The sequence below is a fragment of the Phycodurus eques genome, chromosome 11, assembly GCF_024500275.1.
Source record: "Phycodurus eques isolate BA_2022a chromosome 11, UOR_Pequ_1.1, whole genome shotgun sequence".
Lineage (NCBI taxonomy): Eukaryota > Metazoa > Chordata > Actinopteri > Syngnathiformes > Syngnathidae > Phycodurus > Phycodurus eques.
Genome location: NC_084535.1, coordinates 1,511,673 through 1,538,650, shown reverse-complemented (window position 1 = coordinate 1,538,650; position 26,978 = coordinate 1,511,673). Strand labels below are relative to the sequence as shown.

Sequence of the window (26,978 nt, the reverse complement as noted above, 5' to 3'; positions counted from 1 at the left end):
CGTGGAATCAAAGCAGAAGTCAAAGAGGACGTGAAAATGTCACAGCCTGATTTTTTCCCCACGCTATGGTAATGATGTAAAGGCGGCAGAGTATCGGCGCACGCTGTGACATTTTGTTTTCCGAGGGGCGAAATGACAAAAGGCGATGTTGACGAGCAGCGAGGCTAACTGGCCGACGCGACTTTGCTTTTGTTTTCACTTTGCGATAGAAATACAATGAAATTGACATTTCTGAAGGGTTTTGAATTTGTTTCATAGTAAGTGACACATCTCAGCTGACAAATTGAAATGCACAATTCCCAAGTGTTAGTCGTGAAATACCGCCAATGACCACTGCGTGTCACTAGAATTCCATTTTTTGGATTGACTGGGCTATGAAATGTTGACAAATGACAACTTGATTTATTGATTTTCATTGAAACGACTGTCTCGATTAGCTCATAACTCGGGGGCTGTATTTTGCCAAAGTGCAAACTTTAGAGAAAGGATTGACTGCAATTGTTCACCAACAGTAACTGCTGCTGTTAATTGTGTCCACCAGAGGTCGCACTGACGCTACATTTTATTTCTGTGAAAATGAAGACTCAAGTGGAAATATTTGACGACACTGAATATTGCAAAATGTCAGCCAGCCAACATCTTCAATTCAAGGGATTGTTTTGGTGGAAGCTTGTGTATGTCTTTTTTTGTTTTGTTTACATCGACAAGACAGGAAGATAACTGCTCCCTCTTTCTGAAAAACATCATCTGTAGATCCACTCCCATCAGTAAGTTCCAAGTTGAGTACATTTCAGATCGCTCCTATGACTTGCCACATTTTGGAGCAAATTGGGGTGAATGCGGCCCCTGACCTCAAACGACTTTGACGGCCCTGTAATGTTAACACCGGTTGTTGAAGATGATTCTTTTGGTTTTTCTTTCCAAATGGTAGAACCCTGCACACATCTGCCATTCTCGAGTCACTCAGATTTCTCTTTATTGATTCGTATGCCCAAACATTGTTGGAAAAGTTGACACGAGGGCCTTCACCAGGTCTGCACCGTTTCGTCCGACACGAACTTGCCGTGAGGCTCCGAAGCGCCGGCGGGAAGCAGAGCCAAGAAGACGGGCGTGACGGCGCCGTCCTCCGGAGACTTGGGGGCTTCGGGGCCCGCCATGTCGGTGCGCACCCAGCCGGGACAGCACGCGTTCACCAGGATCTGACGGGCACCACAATCGCACAGTCGCAGCCCGTGAGACGTTTCCGAGAGGACCGCGTGCGTTGTCCTGTTACCTGATCGTCCGGCCTCTCCTCGGACAGACGCCTCGCGTGGATCATGGACAGCGTCTGAATCGACACACGCACGCGCAAATACACGCTGTCAGTACAAAAACAACCTGGATTCATTTCAAACATCGAGATGCCAAAATATTGTCAATTAAGACGACTATTAAAGTAACACCAACACTTTAGAGACTTCGTCTTGGGGATTTCTTTACATGTAATGCTTTGGTTTCAACTTCCTATTTTCTCCACTTTGGTGACTTATTATGTAATTAGCAGTATGTGACTGAATACTTTTGTCCAACCCCCCCACTTTTCACTTGCTGCAGGTGTCCCAACACTTTTGTCCAACCTCACTTTTTTTTTTTTGTTCCCTCTTCCTCGTACGTGCCTGAACACGTTTGTACAAATGGCGCACTCCACATTTTGTTATTCTGCGGGTCGCAATTCTTTCATCACACTTCACTTCCCGCATGCACTTTTGTGGCGGCGTTTTCCTTCATTTTTCGTTGTCTGTACGTTTCCCAATACTTATGATGCCATTTTCTTCACTTTTCCCTTTCCGCGCTTCCCTTTGCCACTTCTGATTTGCCTTTAGTGTCCCAATACTTTTGCCCAGCCAGCACGTTTGAAAACGGCGAGTCACGGTACCGTCACGCCGATCTTGGAGACCCCGTAGGCCGTCTGGGGCCAGCCCTCCCGCTCGTGCTCGCCCTTCCCGGCGAGCTCCACGAAGCGTTCCATGAGCGCCGTCAGCTCGTCCTCGCCGATGTCGTCGCTGCGGAAACGCTCCCGCAGCCGCGCGCCGCACTTGTTGAGGCTGCGCACGCTCACGAAGCTCGACACGTTCACCACGCGGCCTGGACAACGACGAAGAAGAGGAACGAGTCACGGGACTTGAGTCCCGCACCTGCGGTAAGAGGAGTGTGTGCGTGACAATGCGGGCGCATGCGTGCGTGTGGCGACCTCCAGCTTTGACGAGCGGCAGGAAGTGGGTCAGCACGTCCCGCGTGCCGAAGTAGTTGGTCCGCAGCGTCACCTCGGCCTGCGTGGCGAACGCAGTCGTGTCGGCCACTGAACGCGGACGACAAAAAGTGCACTTCGTTAGCATTAGCCAGCGTGATAGCGCCACGCTATTCCGGATCATCGGGACGCGAGCCGCCTCACACGGCCATTCGCTGAAAGAGGAGAGAGAATTTTTCTGCCGGTGTCTTGTCACACAGAAGCCAGCGAACAACTTTCTCCTGCTATTTCTTTGCGATGAGAAAATGAGATAAATCATTTCAAAAACTTTCTCCACCATTAATGTGACCTATAACCTGTGCAGCGCAATTGAAAATCTTTTTAAGAGATCAAAGTAAACGAATGAGGTTATAATGCGGTTGCACGAGTGTGCACACCCTTTTGTAAATGGGACGCGGCTGTGTTCGGAATGAACCAATCACGTTCAAGCTCATGTTAAATTGGATTCGGCGCACACCTGCCACCATTTCAAAGTGCCTCTGATTAACCACAAAGAAAGTTCTAAGAGGGTGTGCACACTTGTGCAACCATGTTCTTTGTTTTTACTTACCCTCGTGAAACGATTCCCCCCCCCCCCCAGTCAGGTTGTGCAGTTCATTGGCCACATTAATGATGGCAAAAAAGCTTTTAAATGATTTATGTTGCTCTTACTTTGTTTCTATCACAAACAACTAGCATTTGAACTGGGCTGTGTAGACTTTTTATATGCACTCTGTATACAGTATATGTCCTCACCATAGATAGATAGATAGATAGATAGATAGATAGATAGATAGATAGATAGATAGATAGGTATAAGACAGATTTGGCGCGACGGGGGGGTCGTGGGCCAGCGGTACCTTTAAAAGCGATGCCGGCGTTATTGACGAGCACGTCCACGCCGCCGTACTTGCGTTTGAAGAAGTCGGCCGCCACCGCGACACTGGCGACGTCGGTGACGTCCAGCCGATGGAAGTCGACCTTCAGACCCTCGGCGCTCAAGGACGCCACGGCCTCCCGGCCACGCCCCCTGCCGAAGAGAAGAGCGGCCAGTGTTTCGCAAGCGTCTCGGCGGTCACGTGAGCGGACGTACTCGTCTCTGGCGGTGAGGTAGACGTCGCCGCGGAACCGCTCGCAGAGCGCCCGCACGATGGCCAAGCCGATGCCTTTGTTGCCCCCTGTCACCACGGCGACCTTGCTAGACATCACTGGGTCAAGTTGACACCAGGAAATGTTGAAGAAAAGACGAACAAAATGAATGATTCATGAAAACCTTCAGGTCAGCCACAGTAATTTGTTCTTTCGACGGGCTGCATTTTCAACACAAACGTTTGTTTTGTACGCATCACACGTCACACACGAATGATGACTTTTTGTTTTTTTGGGGGCTTTAAACAACAAGGCAGCCAGTGTTTGGTCAAACAAGCACCGCTACGGTTTTCAATGAGTGGAAAATGTTAATACTTTCTAATAGCAGACGAATTCGGTTCCACGCTTGATGCAGCGAGCGTGCCATTCCCATGATGTCCCAGATTATCGCGCCACTCGTCACTTTAAACCGCATACGCGCCTTGAAGTGTCGGCGCCCTTTGCGCGATGCTCATTGCGCCGGACTATTGCGAGATTAGTCATTCGAACTGCTCTAAGTGCAAGAGGACTCTGCATCTTTTGCACAATTGTAAAAAAAATAATAATTTACCGGCATTGCCAGATAACTATTAACCCTTTATTGCTCGGTGACTGTTTCTTTTTGTTTTTTTTGTCTATGTCTTTATGTCTCCAAAGTGTTCTCTGTCAATTGACTGACTGTTGTTGTACTCGAGCGGCTCCAACGACCCGCGACAAATCCCTTGTGTGTTTTTTTTGGACATACTTGGCAAATAAAGATGATTCTGATTCTGATTCTGATTCTGATCTGTTCAGAGTCCTATCTAACAATCGTGTTTGCCACTATGGCTGGAATGGAGCCGACTATATGAAACGTGCATTCGATGAGATTCCAAATGTCCGGAACGAAAAGAATACTTTGTTTGTTGATGTTGCAGAAATTGAGCGCATTCTTGCTGAGTCATGGTGACTGCTTCTGTTTAGATCACCCGAAAAGACGAGGAAAACAATAGTGAGGATCAATTTTACAATATTACAAACCGTGTATCATAATGTCAAATAATGACACACAATAGCACAAAAATAACCTGAGCTCTTGTCTCAATTTTGTTTGTATTTAATCTTACAGTATGTACACCTAATAAAATAGAATTCAATAGCTGTGTGCTTTTGAAGTGCACAAATAAATAAGCAGTTCACTTGATGAAATTGAACCCCGATGCATTCTTTATCATTGTGATTGCTTCGCGCCCCCAGAAAAAACAAAAAAACAGCGAAAACTTTTGTCAAACTAACTCGGAGAAAACACAATAGTTCGCCTTTTTAACATTTCCGACCAATGAGCAGGTTTGACCTTTCAACAAAAGCCAAGTAGCAGGCTGCTCACATGAAACATTTAGCAGCTGTTTTGTGCACTTGTAGCAATGCTAACTAAGGTTTCTTACTTGAAATTGTTGTGCTGTGCGTCGGAGAAAGAAGAAGAAACTGCTGGAACACAACAGGCTGGATGCACTTCTGCGCAGCCCTACTGCGCATACCCGGAAAGGCTTCGCTGCACTTTCCCAGGACGTTATCCTGGAAAAGCCCGGATAAATTGATTAATGTGCGGACGTAGTGCTTATCGATAAACATCACTGCTGTGTTTAATTTCTTTCTGTTTGGTTTTCCGCAGTCGTGGTTGTTTTATTCATCAATTTTTGCCCGTTTGTCGCCGTTTAACGTCACGTATGGGAACGTGGTGCCATCTGCTGAGCAGACGCTGAAAACGCAGCCTCGCCATCGTTCAATTTAAAGCGACAGTACCTCATTTGTCATCATGCGAACTATTGGACCCTTCCTGGTTGTACACATCGGTTCCTTTTCATATTTATTCTATGTGGGACACAAATAATTGGACTTTACCGAGCGATAATTGATATCCGCGTGCTGAGAGCTATATAAAGTCGCTAAAAGGGTCAATTATAGCTTATTTCTGTCTTATTTTCGAACTGTTAGCTTTCCTCGTTTAAAGGAAACTAAACCAGTGTGACCAGTTCCAAAAAAAAAATTGGGATGAAAACACGTATTATTATCATGAGTAATATTATCTGTTGACACGGGATCTGTTTACAGGAGGACGAATAATCGTTTTTTTCGCCACAAGGGAGAGACGACTTCTTGGACTGAGGTTGGCACTTTTCAAAATAATCACACTTTTTGTCATATTTTGGAAAATGTGCAGCATGACCTGACAGTAGTACATGGTTTAATTTGATCTGTTAAAAAAAAAAAAAAAGAATAAATAAATAAGCCCACCCTGGCCCGAGCGCGTGTCTGTAATTAGCTTTCGGAGAAGCCATCGTGCCCGAGGACAAACAACCAATCAGAGACAGAAGGCGTGACTTTCGAAGTGTCATGGATTTGTCGCACCTTATTCGTATTGGAGTGTTACCATAAGATGAAATGTTATCGGTTTGAGGTTTTATGTATGCGTGAGGCCACGGAGGTGTGCCCTTGTCCACATATTTGGATAACAATGCGTAGCAAAATCAGGTTGACGTGATGGGATTTCATGTGAATGTTCTCGTCGTGAGTTGTTTTAGTCGCACGCCGCTTCAGCCCCCCGACAGGCCTCGGCCGCAACAATCCTCGGAAGTGACACACACACGCACGCACACACACACACACACACACACACACACGCACACACACACACACACACACACACGTGCACGGTCGCTCCCAGTGGAAAAGTCCCCCGACAGGAACCCTCACCTCTGCTTCACTTTAGTCAGCAATGAAAATCAAAAGTTAACATCAGAGTGAGAAACGTTCTCAATACTGACTGCAATCGATGTCAACAATTATTGATTTTGTGATCTCCTGCTTCCATTTCCTGTTTAAAAAAAATATATATATTTTTTTTTTTCATTCACGTCAAAGGTGTCTGGAACCTGTGGAGCCAAAAGGATGTTGAAGTACTCTTTCAACGTTTTCTCTCCATCCAGAACGTGACAGGAAGTGGCTCCGTGGATTTCCTGTGTCCTTATCGCATCGCAACCACAGGAAGAGGATGAAGATGGAGAGAGAGGACAAGAGCGAGCGATTTGTGTGCTCGGCGAAGGAGGAAGGAACAAGAAGTGGAGCTGAGGAGGAGCAAACTTCTCCAGAAATCAGGTGACTGCTCACACTGCCAAGGGAGACTGTGGGCGAAATCCGCCGCCTCCAGAGGGCGACACCTCGGAAAGCCGAAAGTTCGAATCGTTTCATCGCCACTTGGTCCGCTCCGAAGAAGTATGAGACTACACTGAAAAGAAAATCCCATCGGGATTAAGTTGATTGAAAAAAGTCCACAATCGAGATTACGAAAACAGGGTTTCTTTGTTTAGTAAAATAGTCTAAATATCACAAGAATAAAGTTTTATTTCACACTTTTTTTCCATAAAGATAATAAAAACTATGCTACGCGAGTAAAACTGTAAATAAAGTCAAGGTTTTTTGAATAAAAATGGTTTTGTTTTCTTTCTGGTTCGGTCATTTTTCAGTAATTTATTAATAATGTGCTGTAACCTTTTTCTTGAAACTTTTTTTTTTTTTTTTTTTTTTTAAATCATACCACAAGAATAAATATGGAATTTTGTAAGAATACTGCATTTTATTTTGTATTAATTTTATTATTATTTTTTGTTAGATATTTTCTAGGTAAACATTGTAGCTCTCCGTCTATCTGTCGGTCCATCGATTCATCCACGTATTCAATCCCATTTTATGCAACTTCATTGCGGCTGCATTAGGATTGCGTTGCCTTTCCAACATGCCCGAATTGGACTTTGTCGAGCACAAAGCGACGCAGAAGCGAGTGCAAACGCCACCTAGCACAAATGTCCGAGAGCAACATCTCGTGTTGTTCGCCCAAAAGTCACATCGAAAGCTTTGCCGTTAGCCGCTGCTCCGTCCTCAGCGGTGACCTTTGATACGATGCCACTTCCCGCGGGACAAACATGGGTGCGGCCTCCTCCTCCTCCTCGCTCTCTCTCTCTCTCTCTCTCTCTCTTTGGTTTGAAAAGCAGGCGGCGGGCCCGTGAGCCCCCACTCACTCGGCAGCGATCATGGCAGCCGTCAGGGTTCTGCTTTTTCTTCTGGCCTTACTGCTGAGCGCTCGGGGCGACGTGAGGGCCCGAGACCCGGAGGTGGAGCGGGAGGAGGACGAGGCGGAGGATTGGGGGGAGGCGGCGGGCGTCGTCAGTGCCACCGAGGAGACCCCCCTGATGCAGGATGGAGGCAACTACCCGGCCCGAAGTGGGTAAGTCATTGACTGTTGGAGGGCCGTTCGTGTTGAAATATTGTCTGAAGTTTGGTTCTAGGTTAACTTAACAGGGCTGAAAGAAGACCCTGCTGAAGCTGACCTTTCTCGAGGTCCAGGAACCTTTGAGGCAGCGTCTGCTTCTGACTGAAACCAATAAGTGCCAGAAACGACAATTTCTGGAAATCAAGCTGGAAATGTGGCTTTTTTTTACTTTTGGAGGGCTATTGTGTGTTTGGACCCTGGCAACGGTCGTCCAATAATCTTTACCGATCGTAAAGATTATCGGTGGACGTCTCCAATCGGACATCAGAATGTCACATCTTTTGGGCAATAAGACCACGGATTACTCTTTTTAAATATTTCAAATATTTAGAGTGGTACTTTCCTGTAACGTCCACTTCGTGTTCCCCCGCATATTTCCGATTGACAACGTGGAAGCTATCCTCCATTATTCACTGAAAAACTCAGTTTGCAGTTTTTGTGCTCAGGCCAAAGCAATCATTTTTGTACTTTCGCCCGAGCATAAAAATAGCGAATAGGTAATGAATAGGTTGCAATCAAAGTTTTGCTTTTGCGCCATCTTGCGGCGTGTTTGCATCAATGAACTATGTTGAAGTGAATTGAGGAGCTTCATTTAGACAAAATTAGTGCTTTGCTGCCAAATTGTGGCACCTTAGTTCCGAGGAACTCTGTTGAAGTGCGTAAAGGAGGTTCACTTTGACAAAATTAGTGCTTTTGTGTTATCTTTCCATCGATGAGCTATGTTGAAGTGAGTTGAGGAGTTTCATTGAGACAAAAGTAGTGGTAGGCTGTCATCATGGGGACTCTTAGTGATGCAAATCACGTTGAAGCGAGTTGAGGAGCGTCATTTAGACAAAGGTATAGTGCTTTGCTGTCATTTGGCGGAAACTAAAAGCCAAGAAAGCATGTAGAAGTGAGTTGAGGAGCTTTATTTAGAAAGTAGTGGGAGGCTGTCATCTTGGGGAATCTTGGCGTCGAGGAATTATATTGAACTGAGTTGAAGAGCTTCATTTAGACAAAAGTAGTGTTTTGCCACCATCTTGTGGCATCTCAGTGCTAAGGAACTGTGTTGAAGTGAGTTGAGAGCTTAATTTAGCCAAAAGTAGCGCTTTGCTGCCATCCCATGGCATCGACAGGCAATTCTACAGCTATTTTAAGGGGCGCGTCAATTTCTTGCGGCAGGGCGAATGGCGGGGGCACGCTCTATTTTGAAAATGTCTGAGCCGTCCAACCTTTTGAAGCACATGGTAAATATTGGCTTCCTCCTCCCCTGCATTTTGCCGTCCAAAGTATAACAATAATAATGTCATCCTTATACTGTAGCATACTGTCACATTCCAAGCGCTCCGAGGGAGGAGGAAGTCTTTGCGTGTTTTGACTGCCAGCATGTTGTTCACGTTTGCCACCCACGCCGACGCTTTACAAGCCCCACGCCAGGTATTAGACCGAGCCTGTCACATGGCTTCAAGGAGCTCTTCGGAGGGGGGCCCTGGCTAAATCACGTCTTACTTGTCATCTCACACCACCTTCAGGAAAACTTTGACACTTTTTTTTCCATTATGTGTGCACGATGCTCTATATTTGCGATTTCAAGGATTTTTGAGGCAGTGAGCTGTGGTATAGGTTGGCACATCTGCTTCACAGTCAAGAGGTCCGGGTTCGAGTCTCGTGCGTAGTGTGGAGCTTTTGTGAGTTTTTCCTCCCGCTTTCCCAAAACGTTCATTTTCTAGCTTCATTGAAGACTTTGACTGGATGTGTCATTGATATCTTACCATGACAACACACAACACTTGATTCAAAAGAAAAGAAAAGCATCAGAATTCAAATTTGTGTAACATTGAATCCTCGAAAAGTGGTTGTTTAGGAATAAAATCAACACCTCCCTCAAATATGCTATGCGCATCCCGTGTCTAATAAGTGGACTTATTTCAGTTCATAATGACAGTTTTCATACTGTAAACTGATATTTAAGAGCCCATTTGGACTCTGTTGCTAACCAAAACAGCAGCACCTCAAACATTTTCCAGGTCTCTTGAGACCCCGTACGTGACATGCTATTGTCAAAATATTTTCAAGGATGAAGAATTACAGACATATTTTTACAGCATATTTTTGCCGGGGTGAAATTGGCTAGTTTTAGAGGCATTTGTGATCTCTAAAAATAACCCACACGCTAATAGTAACACTGTTCTGTCCTAACACTGCAGCTCTGCTTACCTTTCGTCTTTGTTGGTGCTTTGGCCATCGCGTCAAAGTTTATTTTTTTCTGGAACTTCGTCCAGACGAGCTGCCAAGTCGTTGGCTGACAAACTCGATGTGACGATGATGTGAATTACCACGTGAGTCGTTTTCGTATCATTTGATCAATAACGGTGAAGACGTGGCTCACTGAATTTCCTTTTGAAAATCAATTAATTTGACTGGTATGAGTATTTGAAATATTGCCAGTTCTTATCCGTCAAAAGGTCATCATTGATTCTGAGAAACGAAACTATTCTACAGTAATATTTTTGAAACTTTGATGTTGTTGATGTCCTTATTACGATTGTTTAAAGACAAGAGTGTGATAGGTTTAATGAGTAGTTGGGATCATTTATGCACTTGACTCTGCAGAGCAAGTGCAAATGGCTAAATTAGAATTTACAAACCTTGATCAAATTCGATGATCCCTATTGTGATCGCACAGTGGGGTAGAAGTGCACGACGGCTTTCTCGCAGACACATTTTTCAGAAATAGCAAAGTACCTAACGGACCAATCACGAGAGACGATCTCCGCGGCATTCTACGCGCAGCGACAGTTTTTGCCGTGTGCGCGTCAAGTGACGCATAGGGGCCCAATGCGTCGGTCACGTGATGCAATGCAGAACGTGTGTGTTCACAGGATGCTCGAGTTTCCAGAGGGACTCGAAGTGTCCTGCTTGTGTGTTATTCGAGCGCAGGCTGTCACTAATGCGTTGACGTGCGTGTCACTTAGTGTCAGCTGTTCAGACTAAATATGAAGATCGAATGTCGCGGCCGACGTGTTTTGGCTTCACAGAGGACGGGTGAAACATCACGAGCTTGTTCCTCAGTTGAAGGAACAAGTATCCCTAAAGACCCCTGAGGGCCTCTGACAAAACAATCCTCCATTAGCGCCCGAACACACATACGCACACGCACACACATACACACACACACACACACACACACACACACACACATACTATGTACATTGTCAATAAAACTGGTTTAAATGTGTATGTGTGTGGGGGGGGGGGGGGGGTTTTCACATGTGGCTGCACAGGAAGAGGTCAAAAGCTCCCACAGGACTTGTTGACCTCGAGATGCATGTCAGTGTTCTACCGGACAACAGTTGGCGCTCGTGTTGTCGCCACATCCACGAGACGAAGATGAAGAAACTTCAAATGGACGAACACGAAACGGTCTGAATCACATTGCTTCTGATCCGAATGACTTCACATCCAAATTGATGTGGATCCACATTAGTGTTGATGGAGAATGCTTTTGATCGGTGTTGCTTCTGAATCACATGGCTTCTGATGCACATCGATTCTGATATAGATTGCTTCTGATTCACATTGGTTGTGATTCAAATTTCCATCGCTTCCCATTTAGTTTCCTTGTGATTCACATTGCTTCTGATCCACATCAGTTGTGATAGGGATTACGTTTGATCCACATGACTTCTGATTCATATTGATTTGGGTCCACATTGGTTCTAAATGTAAAATACTTCTAGATTGTGTTTTATACATATTGGTTCTGATTTTGGATGCTTCTGATCCACATCGCTTCTGATCTAGATTGTTTTTAATCGGCATTGCTTCTGCTCTAGATTACTTCGGATTCACATTGCTTCTGATCTAGATTGTTTTTAATCGGCATTGCTTCTGCTCTAGATTACTTCGGATTCACATTGCTTCTGATCAAGATCCCTTTTGATCCCTGTCACTTATGAGCTACTTTGCTTGTGATTCCCATCAGTTCTGATCGAGATGGCTTCTGATCCAAATTGCTTCCGATCCACTTTGGTTTGTACGTCAATTGCTTTCGATTTACATTGGTTCTGCTCTCGACTGCTTCTCGTTCACATTGCTCCTCAGTCACATCGGTTCTGATTCACATCAGTTCTGATCTTGAGCACTTCAGACCCAAATTGCTTCCAATTCACATGGGTTCTGAACCAGATCCCTTCTGATCTAGATTGCTTCTTAGCCCACGCAGAAGCGGGAAAGTATCGTTTGAAGGCTCTTCTTCTTCTTCTTCAACATGCGTCGTAATATTGTGTTACAAATCTTTGTGTGTTTAAAGTGTGAAATAAGTGTTTCCTTCCTTTTAAACAGTTGACACCCACTGAAACACTGGAAGAACGTTCCAGATAAGAAATGGTCTTATCAATGATTTTTGCAGGAGACAAATATTGTAAACATAGATATTTCCCTGCTTCCTGGTCGCGTACGCAAGTATTTTAATTTTAATTGTCATAAATGTTGTACTCTGGTGAGCCACTACAACGGCAAAGTATGTCCAGTAATTGAAGTGTGGAATTGTCCCTCCCTCCCTGCGATGCCCGCCGCCCCTCCAACAGGAAGTGAAGGAAACAATGGAGGAATAAAAGTCCAAACGTTGTATGAAGTCATGTTTTCCCATCAGGTCATTTATCCGCAGGCAGCAGGAAGGCGTGAGCGCAGAGAAAAATAGGGATTGTGGACCATGAAGCTGTTTAAACAATCCAGCGGACGAGCCGAGCGTTTAGATTTGAGGGTTGTCCCCGTGAGATTTAAAGTTAATGTTGGTTTAATTTGTGTTTGCGTGAAGATGAGCTGAAACGATAATAATAATATGAATGAGGATAATATGAATAATAATCCCACTGTAATCACACTGTTGTTTTTCACAGCGGACATGCAATGACGTGTGTGCGTTTGCAGGAACTGGTGTGCGTTTGTGCAGAAGCGTATGGTCACCACGGCGGTGGCGTGCGGGACGGAAAAATACACCATCAAGTCCCAAAGTCCGTGTCCGAGCGGAACGCCAGACTGCCATTTGGTCATGTGAGGAAACAACAGCGACAAACTCGTTCTTGTGTGACTTGCGTGATATGACATTCTACGACTGCTATGCTTAGCACTAATGTGTGTATGTGTCTCAGTATGTCTGCAGGTACAAGTTGTCATATAAGGAAGCGACAAATACGTTTTCTTGTATTACTAATATGACACACTACTACTGCTATGTGTACTACTGCTTTGCATAGCAATGCTATGCGTTCGTATATACAGTATGTGTGCAGATACAATTTGTATCTGTAAAAGGAAACAACCTTGTACAGTATTACTAATATGACAGACTAATGCTGCTACGGTATCCATACTAATGCTACGTGCACTACTGCTATGTGTCCATATATGTGCACAGGTACAAGTTGCCATATAAGGATGTGAATTACAAACACTTTTTCTTGTATTACTATTGTCACACATTACTACAGCTATGCGTACTAATGCAATGTGTACTAATACTACGTATAGGAGTGTACAAGTATGTGTGCAGGTGCAACTTGTCATGTAAGGAAACAACAACAAACACTTTTTCTTGTATTACTGATATGCGGCACTACTACTGCTATGCGTACTACTGTTATGCATACTACTGCTATGTGTATGTACTGTATAGACAGTATGCTTGCTGGTATATGTTGTCATGTCCAAAAACCTCAGAATAAAATACTTTTTCTAACAAACAAGCTCCTCGCACTATGTGTCCATGCCGTGCAGGTACAAGCTGTCCACTCGGCCGCTCTACAGGCAGAAGCAGAAGGTGACCGCGGCTCTGTTGTGGAGATGTTGTCCAGGACACGGAGGATACAACTGTGACGACACAGGTGACTCACCTTGTCTAACATAATTGCCATGGCAACAAGCTGTGTCAATCACCATGTCTTAGAAATGTGCTTTTATCTATGAAAAATCCATGCAGACGGTTGATTATCTATTGTTATTGTGATTTGTGCTCACTGATTTGCTGAGGAAAGATGACATGGTACAGTTTGATAACACACAAATATTATTTGCTCCAATTTTTTTTCCAAATTTAACAATTAATTTGCTGAAAACAAACTCTGGTGTTCCTCAAGGCTCTCTACTAGGACAAGTACTCTTTCCCCTCCATACGTTTCCTTTATGTTATTGGTTTGAAGAGACAATAAGTAAAGGTATTATTATTATCCATGCATTATCCTCACTAGGGTCACGGGTATGCTGGAGCCTATCCCAGCTAACTGCGGGCAGGAGGCGGGGTTACACCCTGAACTGGTCGCCAGCCAATCTCAGGGCACATGTTGTAAACAAACGACCATTTGCACTCACATTCACACCTATGGGCAATTTAGAGTCTTCAATTAACCTCGCATGCATGTTTTTGGGATGTGGGAGGAAAGCGGAGCGCCCGGAGAAATCCCACGCTGGCACGGGGAGAACATGCAAACTTCACACAGGCGAGGCCGGATTTGAACCCGTGTCCACAGAACTGTGAGGCGGATGTGCTAACCAGTCGTCTACCGTGCCGCCTATTATTATTATGTATTGTTATATCGATAAAACTGTAGCCTCTTAAGCTATTTAGCTAAGTTAACCGAATACATCCCATATTCACTTTTTCTTGGCTCTATTTTCAACATTAATTGGAAATGAAGCTACTTTTAACACAAGAACCTTTCTAACATTCAAAGGAAGGAGACTGACCAAACAACAAGTTCTGCCTGTGACGTTGACTTTTTTGCTGAACCCTGTGTGTGTGTGCGTCAACTGAACTCAAAAAGTATCTCTAAACAGAACGTTTTGTTTCCATGGGGCTCTATTTTTGATATTCTTTTTCTCATGTCCCCTTCATGAGTCAATTCAGGCCCAGTAGTAGTTGAATTTAGTGCAGACTTGTTTTGTGGGAAAGAGACTTGTTTGGTCTGAGTCCGGAGGAGGACGTCCTGAAAAGGAGCCAGACATAAATAAAAGGGACTTCCTGTCAGGTCTTTATCGGGCACAAGCTCACGTGATCATATTTGTGCTTTTAAATATCAACTCTATAGAAAATGTCAAAATAAAAGAGAAGTCAACTTGTCTTTGACAGTCGCTGATACACAGACCGACTCTGAAAGCTCATCTCTGATTGGAGGATCTAAAGTCCAGAGAGCGCCTGGAAGTCTCCACACTGCTGGTACCACCTCACACATGGCACGACTCCCCAAACAATAGACTGGTTGCCAGTCATTGGCAGGGCACATATCAGCAAACAGGCTTTGACCCAACATTGGACAAGTTAGTCTTCAATGAAGCTAAAATGTTTTTGGACTCTGGGAGGAAAAACCGATGCAAGAACAGGGAGAATTAGAGCTGAGATTCAAACCCAAAACCCTCAGAACTGTGAGGTAGATATGCTAACCACTACTTCACCACTGCGCCCAGGTCTTCGGGGGTTATCTTGAGACATTCCCACGCCAGCCCAGAGACGTAGTCCCTCCAGCGTGTCCTGGGTCGCCCCCGGGGTCTCCTCCGGGTGGGACGTGCCCGGAACACCGCCATCCTAATCAGACGCCCGAGCCACCACATCTGGCTCCTCTCGATGTGGAGGAGCAGAGGCTCGACTCGGAGCGCCTCCCTGATGACCGAGCTTCTCACCCGTTCTCTACACACACACACACACACACACACACACACATATTCTTCTTATTATCAAGAAATTGCCGAAGTAAAGCAGTTCAGAAAGGGAGCGTCAGGTGATTGGAAGGTCCAAACGTCCCCCCGGGAGGAAGGTTTGGGCAAACCATCTCCCCCACTCCTTTCCCTCAAGGTCACCCTGCTCCCACCCTGTCCACACTGAGTCACCCTGGCGGTGGTTCGTGCCGTCAAACTGCTGCCAGGTCAAAGTTGACAGCCGTTGATAATAGACGAACGTAATGTTGTAGTGACCTGACAAGAGGCCAGAAGTATTTTTAACCCGCATCCGGCAAGCGTGGGTGTGTGTGTAACAATGTGTCCCAATCATTTTTGTTTTCATTATTTTATTTAAAGTGACCCAAGCATCCATTTTAAGGGGCGCTGCCGACCTCACCGGGACTCGCATCGGCAGACGTAACGGTTCAAAGGTGCTTTCCGTCTGAGAACTCTGTGCTACGTTTCCGACCTGCGTTAGCCCGCGGCGACGAGCTGACACCACGTTTCTTTATTGACGCGATCAAAACATTTTGTTCCTTTTGCAGGCAGGCAAGGGGAAAAAAAGGTTGTCAGGAGTTGAACTTCTTTGTGATCACAGAGCACCAGGGAGGTGATGGAAGATCTTTTTGATATTTAACTTGTTCAGTCAGCCAAACTCAGCTACACTGCTTAAGTGCCCTTCTGCACTCCAGCAAGGAGACTCGCATCTCTTCAACAAAACACTCCACTCTGAAAAGTGACTGTTAGAGGTGGGCTTCTAACCCAGAGTAGACTATAACCTGATAATAGCGCTTTAGACCTTAGACCAGCATCTCTAACGAGTCCAACGCCACATGTAACTTCATTTCTGTTCTGAATATTGTGGCGAGTTTGATTCCCTGTTCCTCAAGTGTATCTCTCCAGTTTTGGAAGAAGACAATCTTTCCACAAGATACTGTCAGATGTGGGTTTTGAACCCACGCCGACAGAGTGGACTAGGACTTGAGCGTAGCGCCTCAGACCGCTCGATAATTCTGACTGTTCTGCTGCTGTGCTACAGGCCAGACTGGTATCTCTGACAACCGGTCCGACAATGCCACATTTCAGGCAACTTCATCGCTGTTGTGACTTGTGATTGTGATTGTTGTGGTTGTGATTGTTGGCAACACAATCATCACTTCTCAGTTGGGTGGGATCGGGGATAATGCCTTGCGCAGGGGCACCACGACAGCTGTAAAAGGAAACAGTCTGTGGATCTGTGTTTTGACCAGAGGAATGAAACCTCTGACTGTGTCCTCCACGTCAAGATGTTTAGAATGCGGTTGCTGTCAGAAGTGGGATTCGAACCCAAACGTATACAGAATAGACCACGACCTGAACGTAGCACCTGCCGTGATATGCAGGGGGTGGGAAGTCTTGGCCATAATATACGTCAGCTTGGCCAGCATCCTCCCGGCGGCCGGCACTTCAGACAAGAAGAAAACGTTGTTGTTGTTTTTGGGTGATCGCACTTCAAGAAGAAGGAAGGTCCTGGAAGATCTTTCTGACATTTGACTTTTGTTCAGTCAGAAAAGGTCTGCTGTGGAACATTTTGAAAAGGTTCTCATCACATCTCTCGTGTTGCTGGAAAATAACAAAGAGGTGAAAAGTCAGAACGCTGATACGCTGCTTGCGCTCACCACACCTCTGATTCAAGGCACTTCCCAGCAAGTCGATGGCGTGAAGTCGTCGGCCCCGGAGAGACGCAGGACACAATCAGAGGAACTCCAAAGACTAAAATACACCAACCGTGACTCACTGACCAAGTGCTCTGGCGTTCCAACACTGAGGCCAGCTCGATCCGCTCTGATTTGGATACCCCCGTTTAAGGCCGATGCACTACTTGTGCAAGTGAACCCGTCCATTCCTCAAATGTGCTGTTAGAAGTGAGACTCACACCGAATCCTACATTGTAAGCTACGACCTGAACAAATCATCTCGTCTCGCACAAGTCCAGCGAACTAAATGGCAAGTTATCCAAACTGCATGTAACTAATACTGAGTCTTGTTCGACCCCCTTCGGTGGGGATTTGATGCCTTGTTCGAGTGTATCTCGGCAGTTTTGGAACAAGACTACATTCTCAAAAGTTACTGTCAGAAGGGGTATTGGAACATCGCGCCTGGGACCACTCAGCCATCCTGACTTGTGCTGCGTCGCACAAGGGCAGACCGGCTTCGCGAACAAAGAGTCTAATGAACCAGTACGTTCTCAAAAGGTGCTGTCAGAAATGGGATTTGAACCCATGCCTACGGAGTAGACTACAACCTGAGCGAAGGTCCGTAGACCGCTCAGCCTTTCTCAAGGCTCAAGGGCAGGCTAGCGTTTCCAACAACCTGTCTGGAATACCATCTTGCCCATGAAATGCGAGCGCCCAAACGTTAATGTCTTGCCGGCTGGCTCTTCACGCCGTAATTCCCAAAGTGGAAGTAGAAGTGATGACTGCATCATTCGAGGGGGATTTGTGCCCTCATGTCCTACTGGCGGTCAATGATTTGGAGCGTCGTTTGTCGCGGACGATTCTGTTGCTGACTCACACAGACAAACTGCACGGTCAGCAGAGAGTTTCCCATCAGCCCTTCTGTCTCACGTGGGAATCTTTGTTTGACTTCCTCTCCTGCTCACGTTCTCTTTTCAGGGAAGATCAAAAGACTTCCGGACCCAGCTTCTGACCGTTCCTTCCTCAAGTCTTTCCAAAGTGAGCCACTGGTATGACTAAAGCTAATATACAGTAACTTCATCTTGTGGTTTCCCGTTTGATTGTCTTGATTCTTCTAATGTTTCCCTTTCCAAGTCCTTACAACATCAACTCTTACCAAAAGTTCATGTCAGAAGTGGGATTCGAACCCACGCCCACAGAGTAGACTACGACCTGAACGTAGCGCCTTAGACCGCTCGGCCATCCTGACTGAGTAGTTGACTGGCCCGGAGGCGCGCGCGCGCGCACGCACACACGCACGCACGCACGCACACACACCTCTGTGTATACATTGTAACGTAAATTGTGACTTGTGTCTTTCAGGCGGATTGCCCCAGCAACAGCACAGCGATCCAGACAGAGAGCAGAACGACCACCAGGGGTCAGTCAACACGCTGCACAATGTCAGCCGAGTACAAAGTCAGGAGGACCGTGCTCAGCATCAAGACCGTGTTCAGGATCCTGTCCGTGGACCAAGTCAGGACCGCGCCCAGTATCCCATCCATGTACCGCATCAGGGCAATGTCCGCTATCCCGTCCGTGTCCAGGATCAGGAGCACGTCCAGCACCCCGCCCGAAAACACGAGCAGGAGGAGCGCCTGCATCCCTGGTGAGTGTCAATGTTCGTTCGGTGCGTGGTGTAAAAAGACGATTGGGTTTGAAACCGGATCCAAGACGTCCTCTTCCATCATCGCGTTATAGGACTGAAGGCTGAGTCAGTCTGACAAATATATGAGCACGCACGCACGCACGCACGCACGCACACACAAGAAAGTATTTCAGCTGCAGTATGTGTGTGTGTTTATTGTGGTTTGCATTGATTGGTTTAGTTATAGACATTTCTGTTGAAATCTAGTGATGTTAGTAAGATGTGTGAATGTTAAATGTTATATAATACCTGACTCGAAAGATGATTTTTGTCTTCCCATTTAAGAACAAAGACAAGTTTGTGTGGTTGTGTGTGTGTTTGAGCATAAACAATAGCCATCATGATAAATGACAGGTCAGCATGACATCACTTCCTGTGTTCCTGAGTTCCCCCTCTCTGAACCTTGACCTCGCCCGCCAGGCCAGCATGACATCATCGTTCAAGGGACTTTTTCTTTATCTCGTTATTATTTCTCACATCCTGCGTTTTAGCCAGCAGCAAATTTCCTCTCAGCACTGTTACACTAGAATTTTGTACCTTTGCTTTAAACTACTGCAGAATGTTACAAAAAAACTCTTGTCAGAAGTGGGATTCAAACCCATGCCTAAAGAATAGACTACGATCTGAACGTAGCATCTTAGCATCATCTCGGCCATTCTGACTGCTTTGTTTCTCTTGCCAACAATCCATAATGGAGAATTGAAATTGATCCAAGCGCCTAAAAAGTTGCCTCCTCGGGTGCCTTGCTCAAGGTAACCGCGACGCGTCAGTGCAATATGGACGCTCACAGCGGACTCATCTGACTTATACGTTACCAAAAGGCAGCAAACGTAACAGCCATCAGTGAAAAAAAGATGCTTTAGAACTGATAAATAGACAATGTTGGCTCCGGTTGCAAAAAAATCCTTGAAATTGCCACACGTGCGTCATGACGAGACCTCCGCAAGGGGCCGCTTTTACTTCTGTAAACACGTCCCCTCGCGGTCAAGCCAGAATCGTTGAAGTCGTCTCGGGAATTCTGACGTTTCCGATCAAGCGAGGATCGTTGAAGTCTCATCAGGAATTGTGACGTTTACGATCAAGCCAGAATCGTTGAAGTTGCATCGTAAATTCTGCCGTTTACAATCAAGCGAGAATCGTTGAAGGAATTGTGATGTTTGCTAACAAACAGACAGACGCACAAAGGCCATTTGTGCGCTAACATGCGAGGACAGGAGTTTTCCGGCCTCAGCCGTAAATCACGTTGACGCTCACTAGGGCCAAATGTTGCCAGCTGACGACTGTGTTTGATTTCGACCCTTGGCCCCACCCCCACCACGCCAAGACTTCCTGTCGCTGCTGTGTGACCTACGAACTCCTACATGTGGCTTTGTACTAATGGAAGTGGTGTGCGTGTGTGTGTGTGTGTGTGTGTGCGTGCGTGCGTGCGTGTGTGTGTCTGGACTATGTCTCTGCTGAGTGACAACGATTTGTCTTTTTTATGCTTGAGGGTCGCTTATTTTCTTTCCTGAACCAATTTTATTGACAATAATTTAATATAATAATATAATAATAATAAAAGAAAAAAAAAATAATAATAATATAATATAATTAAAGCGGCCACTTCATTAGGTACACATGCACCATCTAAAGCGATGGCTACATTTTTTTTTAAAGTGCAGATGGGCCCTAAGAGTGAAAATATGTTTGTAAAATAGTTTATTTTAAGGACAAAACAATAATTCTCTCATTCTTTGCATATATTGTTTATAATTAATTTCGTAATAATGGATGGCTGGATGGAATGAATCAATTATTTCATCAAAAAAGAATGACAACATTGCTAAATGTACAGTGGAACCCCAGTTTTCATCATGAATCCGTGCCGTTTGTGTACCCTCTCTTTTAACTACTGTATGATGTGACAAAAAGTGACTGTCAGAAGTGGGATTCAAACACACACCTACCGAGTAGACTACAACCTGAACGTGTACCTTAGAGCGCTCGGCCTTCCTGACGGCATTGTAAATTGATACCCAGAAATATGAATACCGTATTTTCGCGACCATAAGGCACCGTATTAAAAGGCGCAGTTTCAGTTACGGGGTCTATTGCTGTATTAAACACATACATAAGGCGCAGCGTATTATTGGGCACAGGCATGGTAAAGCATACGCTAACTTAAAACACACGCTAGCATGCATGCATGCTAGCGTGTGTTTTTAAAAAGGCAGCGGGAGCAAAACTGAGTTCGGTTGTACTTTATTGAAGTATTTAACAATGTGCTCACGTTCTTTTTTGATCAATCCTCATCCACAAATCCACCAAAGTCCGCATCTTCTGTATCCGAAATGAAGTTCTCCAGTCAAACACGCCGGGTTCCCTCTCGTCATTGTCGGAGTCAGTCTCGTTGCCGGAGCGTAAGCGTGTCTCTTCGTAGGTGCCATTTTCGGTCGTCCTTAGCCGAACCGATGTTGTTTTGCACAATGCACACCCCGGCACTGTATACCGACTGGGGGCGTGCCTTTAGCGTCCTCTTTCACACGCACCCTTCCCCCTTGAACGTCCGCATGCTGTCCTCAGGTCACGTCCCGCCTTCCTCTGTATAAGCGGCGTGTCGGCAGGAAACGCTCCCAGTCGGTCGGGCGGAGCGCTCATCAAAGTCACGCAACGACATTTACAGATTTTGGAACTCGGTGCACACATAAGGCGCGCCGCCGCATTATAAGGAGAATATTTCTGACTTTTAAGTGCGCCTTATGGCCGTGAAATGCATTCAATAGTGGAGCAATTCCACAATCCAACGTTTAATTAACAGCTCAAGACGATAACAAGCCTCTCGGTCCGCTCAGCGACACGCAAAACAAAAAGTCACAAAAGTTGGAGCAACAAAGGTGTAACACATCCTGTCAAAAGTCAGGCCTTCGAAATAAAGGCAGAGCCATATAATAACTTTCAGCACACTTTCTTTAGCCCCATGTTGGCTTATTTCGCAGTCACACTCAAATGATTGTGTGCGATTGGCAAGTCAGCCACCATGTGGCAAAGGAAAGTGTGGGTAAATTGTGATATTATACTGTGTGCTTCTATTTTGAAGGTCTGGTTTTTGACAGTATCTGCTAGGCTTTGAGTTATTAACAAATGCTTGTGCAATATGCCTTGCCGTCTGTTGAACCATCTGTACACAACTTACAAAATGTTTCGGATGAGCCACATTTTGTTCCTTTTTCTGTCCGAAAATCAAGGGGATGTATAAAAATCGGAACAAAATCTAGACAAAAAATAATAATAATAATAATCGAAAGACAAATCATCCGAAAAGCGCGGGTCCGCTGTATATGTCAAATATGTCCAGAATAAGAATCAGAATCGTTTTATTGCCGTTTTCAGTGAAAGGTACAATTTTGCTCCATGAAACATACGTGGTACTAATAAAAATAATACACACAAAAATTCAAATAGAAATAGAGTAAGAATGATGAAACTATAAAATTGCTGATACATTGAAATTCAACATCCATCCATTTTCTTTACTGTTTCTCCTCACGAGGGTCACGGGCCGTCGGTATGAATGTGAGTGCGAATGGTTGTTTGTTTCTATGTGCCGTGCGATCGGCTGGCGACCGGTTCAGGGCGTACCCCGCCGCTCGCCGGACGATAGCTGGGATGGGCTCCGGCCCGCCCGCGACCGGCGTGAGGAGAAGCGCTACAGAAAATGGACGGATGGATGTTCCGGAATGAAGAGTCGGTGAATCAACGTGTCGTTGTTGTTGTTGGGTTCGAGGGGCGTACGAGGACGCGGCGGCGGCGGCGGCGGCGGAGTCTGTTTCCCCGCAGGCCGCCCCCCCGGCGGCGCTGCCTCTTCCCCACATGGTGGCGCTGCTGATGTCTCAGCTGCAGCCGGCCCTGCGGCACTTCAACCGCTCGCTGGAGCGGCTCGGGCGGCAGGTGGGCCATCTGGCGCGGGACGTGGCGCGGCTGGAGGGCGACGAAAGCGTCCGGCGGCGGCTGGAGAGCGAGCTGCACTCCCAGCGTGCAATGCTGCACTACAACATCAGCAACCTCAAGACCGACCTCGACCTCAAGATCAAACGACACAACAAGATGCTGCACGTATGCGCCTATCACATCATCTTTGAACCCTCACTTTTTTTGTTGCTTTACTCTTGGACTCTTCTTGTACTTTTGATTACCATCGCTAACCATATTCCTTTTTGACTATTTCACTCTTACATTGTAACTCTTACTTTGGAACTATTTTTGACAATTACTAAACTTAATCCCCTCATCGTGGCGGAGGGGTTCGTGCGTCCTCGGAGCTAAGTCGTCTGGGGCTCCACGCCCCTGGCAGGCAAACTGGTCCTAGGTCAGGGACCAGACAAAGCACGGCAAAACTTACTTTTTTTTACTCTTACCTTGTGATTGAGATGTTTTGTTTGGCTTGAACTTTTGGACGGTGACTTTTCGTTCCCGTGACTTGATTTCCGCCAGGCGAGCCTGCAGGCCATGAACGCCGGCCTGGCGGACATCGAGCTGGAGCAGGAGCAGGAGCAGGAACGGGAAGAAGAAGAGCGACAGGGAGCGGGAGCGGGCCCGCCCCCGGAAGGAGGCGCGCCTCACGATGTCACAGACCTCCTCCTCCTCCTCCGCCGCCGTGTGGGAGGCCATCGAGCGTCTGGACAACGCGGTGGTCAACAACAGCATCAAGGTGAACGGCCGCGTCATCGCGCTGTGCTGGCGCCACCCGCGGGCCGCACGTGCTGTCCCTGCGAATAGTGTTGGTTTTTTTTGACTTACTTTGACAGTTTCTTTTCCATTTTAATTTTTGCCTTTTCACCGACTGACTTTTTTTCTTCGACTTTGATTTTGACTTATTTTGACTATTTCTATTACTTTTTTTTTTTTTTTTTTGACTGAGTGACTTTTTCTTGAAATTTTCAACTTCTACATTTAGCTTTTTTTTCAGTATTACTTTGACTTTTTGACATTACATTTTTTTTTGAATTGCTATTTTATATTTCTATTTTTCAAATACGACTTTGGGTGTTTGTTTGTCCGCGCCCCGCCGGCGCCACCCGCAGGCCCGGCGAGTCACGGCAAGCGGCGCGCGTTTGTGTCCCCGTCCAGGTGGACGAGCTGGCGGAGGACCTGGCGGCGACGTCGAGCGGCGTCCGGCAGCTGCGGCGCGACGCCGAGGCGCTGGGCGAGCGCGTCGACCGGACGGCGCGCTCCGGCCGGGTCCAGTTCATGGAGACGGGCCTGGAGGTGGAGGCGGCCAAGGTGGCCGCGCTGGAGCGGGTGGAGCAGCTGGCGGGCAACCTGAGCCGGCAGGGGCAGCGGCTCCACGAGATGGACGTGGACGTCGACTACCTCTACGCCGTCCTCTACAAGAACAACTCGTCCGAGTGCGACTGCCGGCGTCTCGACGAGGCGCTGGCCCGGCTGCAGATGGGCGTGGTCAACGCCACGGAGCTGGCCAATGAGAACCGCCTGGCCTCGGAGGCGGCCGCCCGGGCGCTGCGCGAAAGCCTGCGGCAGGTACGGCGGCAAACCTCCCGATGAGAATCAATTGCGTTGGCGCCAGCTTGTGGCATCCCGGTGCCAAGTCGCGACGATATGTTGGAGTGAGTGGAGGAGCTCCATCTCCTAGGAGAGTAGTGCTTTGCCAGCGAGCTTTTCAGGGAGCCTTAATTCCTTATTTGGAACGACTGTATGACTTTACTGATGGACTATTTTGCTTTTTGCAGTTTGCGATTTGACTTTAGAACTTTTAGTGTTGAGCTTTTCCTCTTTTTCCTTTTGAACTGACTTCATTTGTGACGATTATTTTGCTTTTCAACAAGGACTTAGACTTTTTGACATTGACTTTTTTTCCACTTTTCCTTTTTTTATTTCTAATTGAATTGAATTAAAATGTTTGCAATTTGACTTGAGAACTCTTTCAGTTTTGAGCGTTTACGTTAGAACTGATTGAATTGGCGACTATTATTTTTGACTTACTTTGAGACGTTTGTTTGTCTTTTTGACTTTTTAACAACTTTCGAATTTCGAATCGATGGCTCTTTTTATGTTTGCTATGACTTCAACTTTCGATTTTTTTTTTTTAAGCTGCGCCTGACTTACTTTTGAACTCTCCCTTTTCCTGTTGGACCTTTACTTGGATCTTTTTTGAACGACGCCATTCTTTCGAATCGTTTCGAGGGAGCGCGAAGGGTTCATCACGCGTGAGAATGTATATTTTTGTGCGGCGCGTCGTCAGGCGAAGGAGTCGATGACGTCAGAGCACAACAGGACGACGGCTTTGGAGTCGTCCGTGCGGCGTCTGAGCGTCCTGGTGCGGGAGGTCCGGGCTCGGGCGGAGGCCCGGGCGGGCTCGGAGGAAACGGAGCGCGTGCTGGCGGAGATGAAGCGTCTGTCGGCGTCGTTCAACTCGCTGCTGAAGGACGCCATCCGCCACAGCGACGTTCTGGAGATCCTGCTGGGCGAGGAGGTCCTGGAGTTCCTGGAGTGGCCCGTGCAGGACCAGGAGGCCCACTCCATCCCGGCCCTCAAGGAGCACCTGAGGATCCTCCAGCGGACGCTCGGCGGACGCAACCTGAGCCTCGCGGCCGACGAGCCAGGTAGGCGACGGACGGACGGACGGACGGACGGACGGACGCGTTTCGCAACGTTTACTCAGCCGACGCAAATCTTCGACAGGAGACAAACGTTGCAGGACAGGATGGACGGATCAATTTGACTATTTCGAGTTTTACTGCTATGCTTTGATTGTATTTTTTTTACTAATTTGACTTTTACGTTTTGACTGATTTTTACTTTTTGACTGTTCCATTGTTACTATTTCTTCTCGATATGGATGTCTACGTTTACATTTTTATGACTTCACCGTTACTTGGACTTATTCACTTTTGCTTTGTTACTTTTCCTTTTTTTTTCAAATGTTGCTTTTACTTTTTTGTCTTGACAAATATTTGACTTTTGGACTCTTGCTCCGACCGATACTTTATTTGCAAGCGCGCTGTTGACTGCGAGCCGGTCCTCGCAGGAGACACGGAGGAGGCCCCCCCGGCGGACGAGCCGTCGCCGGGCGGCGCGACCAGGAACGACGGCGGAGGAGGACCGTCCGCGGATCGCCCGCGGCGGACCGGAGGAGACGGCGGCGACCTGTGGAAGTCGGAGAGGAGCGTGGAGGAGCTGAAGATGAAGCTGCGGCAGATGGAGGAGGCCGTCGCCGACGAGGAGCGGCAGCAGCAGCAGGAGGAGGAGGTGTCGGCGCTGCGGACGGAGGTGGCGCGGCTCGAGCGAGGCCTAGAGGAACACCTCAGGACCTTCAAGAACGTCTTCAGCAACGCCGACGTGCTGGAGAGAAGCCGCGCCGCGCTGGAGCTCGACAAGCTCCAGCGGATGCTCGCCACCAAGGAGGAGAAGAAGAGAGGAGGAGGAGGAGGAGGAGGACAACGTCGCAGCAGGAGGCAGGCGCCGGGTGAGACGGACGAGCGCGAGCTACGCGTTCGAAAGAAAAGTTTCAATCGAAATCGCTCTTTCTCCCCGCAGACGTTCCCGCCACGCTCGACCGATCGGCGTCCTCGACGTCGCCGCGGGCCGTCGCTCGGAGCGCCGGGCTGAGGCTGCGGGAGGGGGAGGAGCTAAGGCTGGAGCCGCGAGACGACGCGGTGCTGCCGCCCCGGGACACCTGAGGGCGCTGCGAGCAGGGAAAGACTCTGACCGAGAGCCCCCAAAAACAGAGGACGAGCGATGGACACAAAAGTTGGACAAGTCCCAAACGTCAGCTGTGACGTGACGCCGACACCTCTCAACACTTTCATTTTCAAGACAAAATCATTGGGCTGCCCGATATGCATTTCAAATCAATTCTTTTTTTTCCACTCCATTGGATTTGAATCGATTTGTATTTGATTTGCGTACGGACAACGCAATTGACAACGACATGACGCAAAACAAGTTTTGCTTTAGCTTTTTTCCCTTCTGATATTTGCTTGATTTCTCCTGATACCGAGTCGGATTTGAAATTCCACCAGAAGCAAGAGCAATAAAGATTTGTTTCTATTCAGATGAGGCCAAAGCGCTTCCTCTTGGGAGAAAAAAAGCTATCAGAATAATAATGCTTTGCCTAAATGTAAACACACATCGTGAACAGCGACACTGCGAATAATTGATGCTCGTTATAATTGATTGATTTTTTTTTTCTTTTTGTAAAGGAAAAAACAAAAAGATAAGACATTTGTC

General features: G+C 46.8%; 2 protein-coding genes and 1 non-coding gene across 3 annotated transcripts; 1 reads left to right on the top strand and 2 right to left on the bottom strand.

Moving 5' to 3' along the window:
• Positions 1-951: 951 nt before the first annotated feature.
• cbr1 (carbonyl reductase 1) lies at positions 952-4,911 on the bottom strand. Its single transcript, XM_061689256.1, has 7 exons — positions 4,819-4,911; positions 3,360-3,474; positions 3,127-3,296; positions 2,231-2,338; positions 1,916-2,124; positions 1,274-1,327; positions 952-1,199 (listed from the first exon to the last, which is right to left on the bottom strand). Exons 1-7 carry the CDS (start codon positions 4,907-4,909, stop codon positions 1,026-1,028), a joined length of 921 nt encoding a protein of 306 aa, XP_061545240.1. The 5' UTR covers positions 4,910-4,911; the 3' UTR covers positions 952-1,025.
• A 197-nt stretch (positions 4,912-5,108) lies between these two features.
• On the top strand, positions 5,109-26,519 carry LOC133410058 (multimerin-2-like). Its single transcript, XM_061690789.1, is given in 15 exon segments — positions 5,109-5,540; positions 6,361-6,529; positions 7,423-7,655; positions 12,612-12,734; positions 13,458-13,564; positions 14,806-14,892; positions 18,428-18,713; positions 21,315-21,371; positions 22,475-22,844; positions 23,223-23,347; positions 23,349-23,439; positions 23,859-24,269; positions 24,991-25,351; positions 25,777-26,214; positions 26,286-26,519. Coding segments are annotated over 13 exon segments (2,793 nt in total). The 5' UTR covers positions 5,109-5,540; positions 6,361-6,529; positions 7,423-7,461; the 3' UTR covers positions 26,429-26,519.
• On the bottom strand, positions 18,232-18,314 carry trnal-cag (transfer RNA leucine (anticodon CAG)). The gene has a single exon. It is a non-coding gene; the product is annotated as a tRNA-Leu (tRNA).
• Positions 26,520-26,978: the final 459 nt, after the last annotated feature.

Bases quoted from the DNA above. Each gene is read 5' to 3' on its own strand.
- cbr1 (XM_061689256.1), bottom strand. From the start codon at position 4,909: ATGCGCAGTAGGGCTGCGCAGAAGTGCATCCAGCCTGTTGTGTTCCAG. The intron at 3,475-4,818 runs GTAAGAAACCTT...AACTTGACCCAG, and splicing joins GCACAGCACAACAATTTCAA to TGATGTCTAGCAAGGTCGCC. The intron at 2,125-2,230 runs GTCGCCACACGC...GTCGTTGTCCAG, and splicing joins GCCGCTCGTCAAAGCTGGAG to GCCGCGTGGTGAACGTGTCG.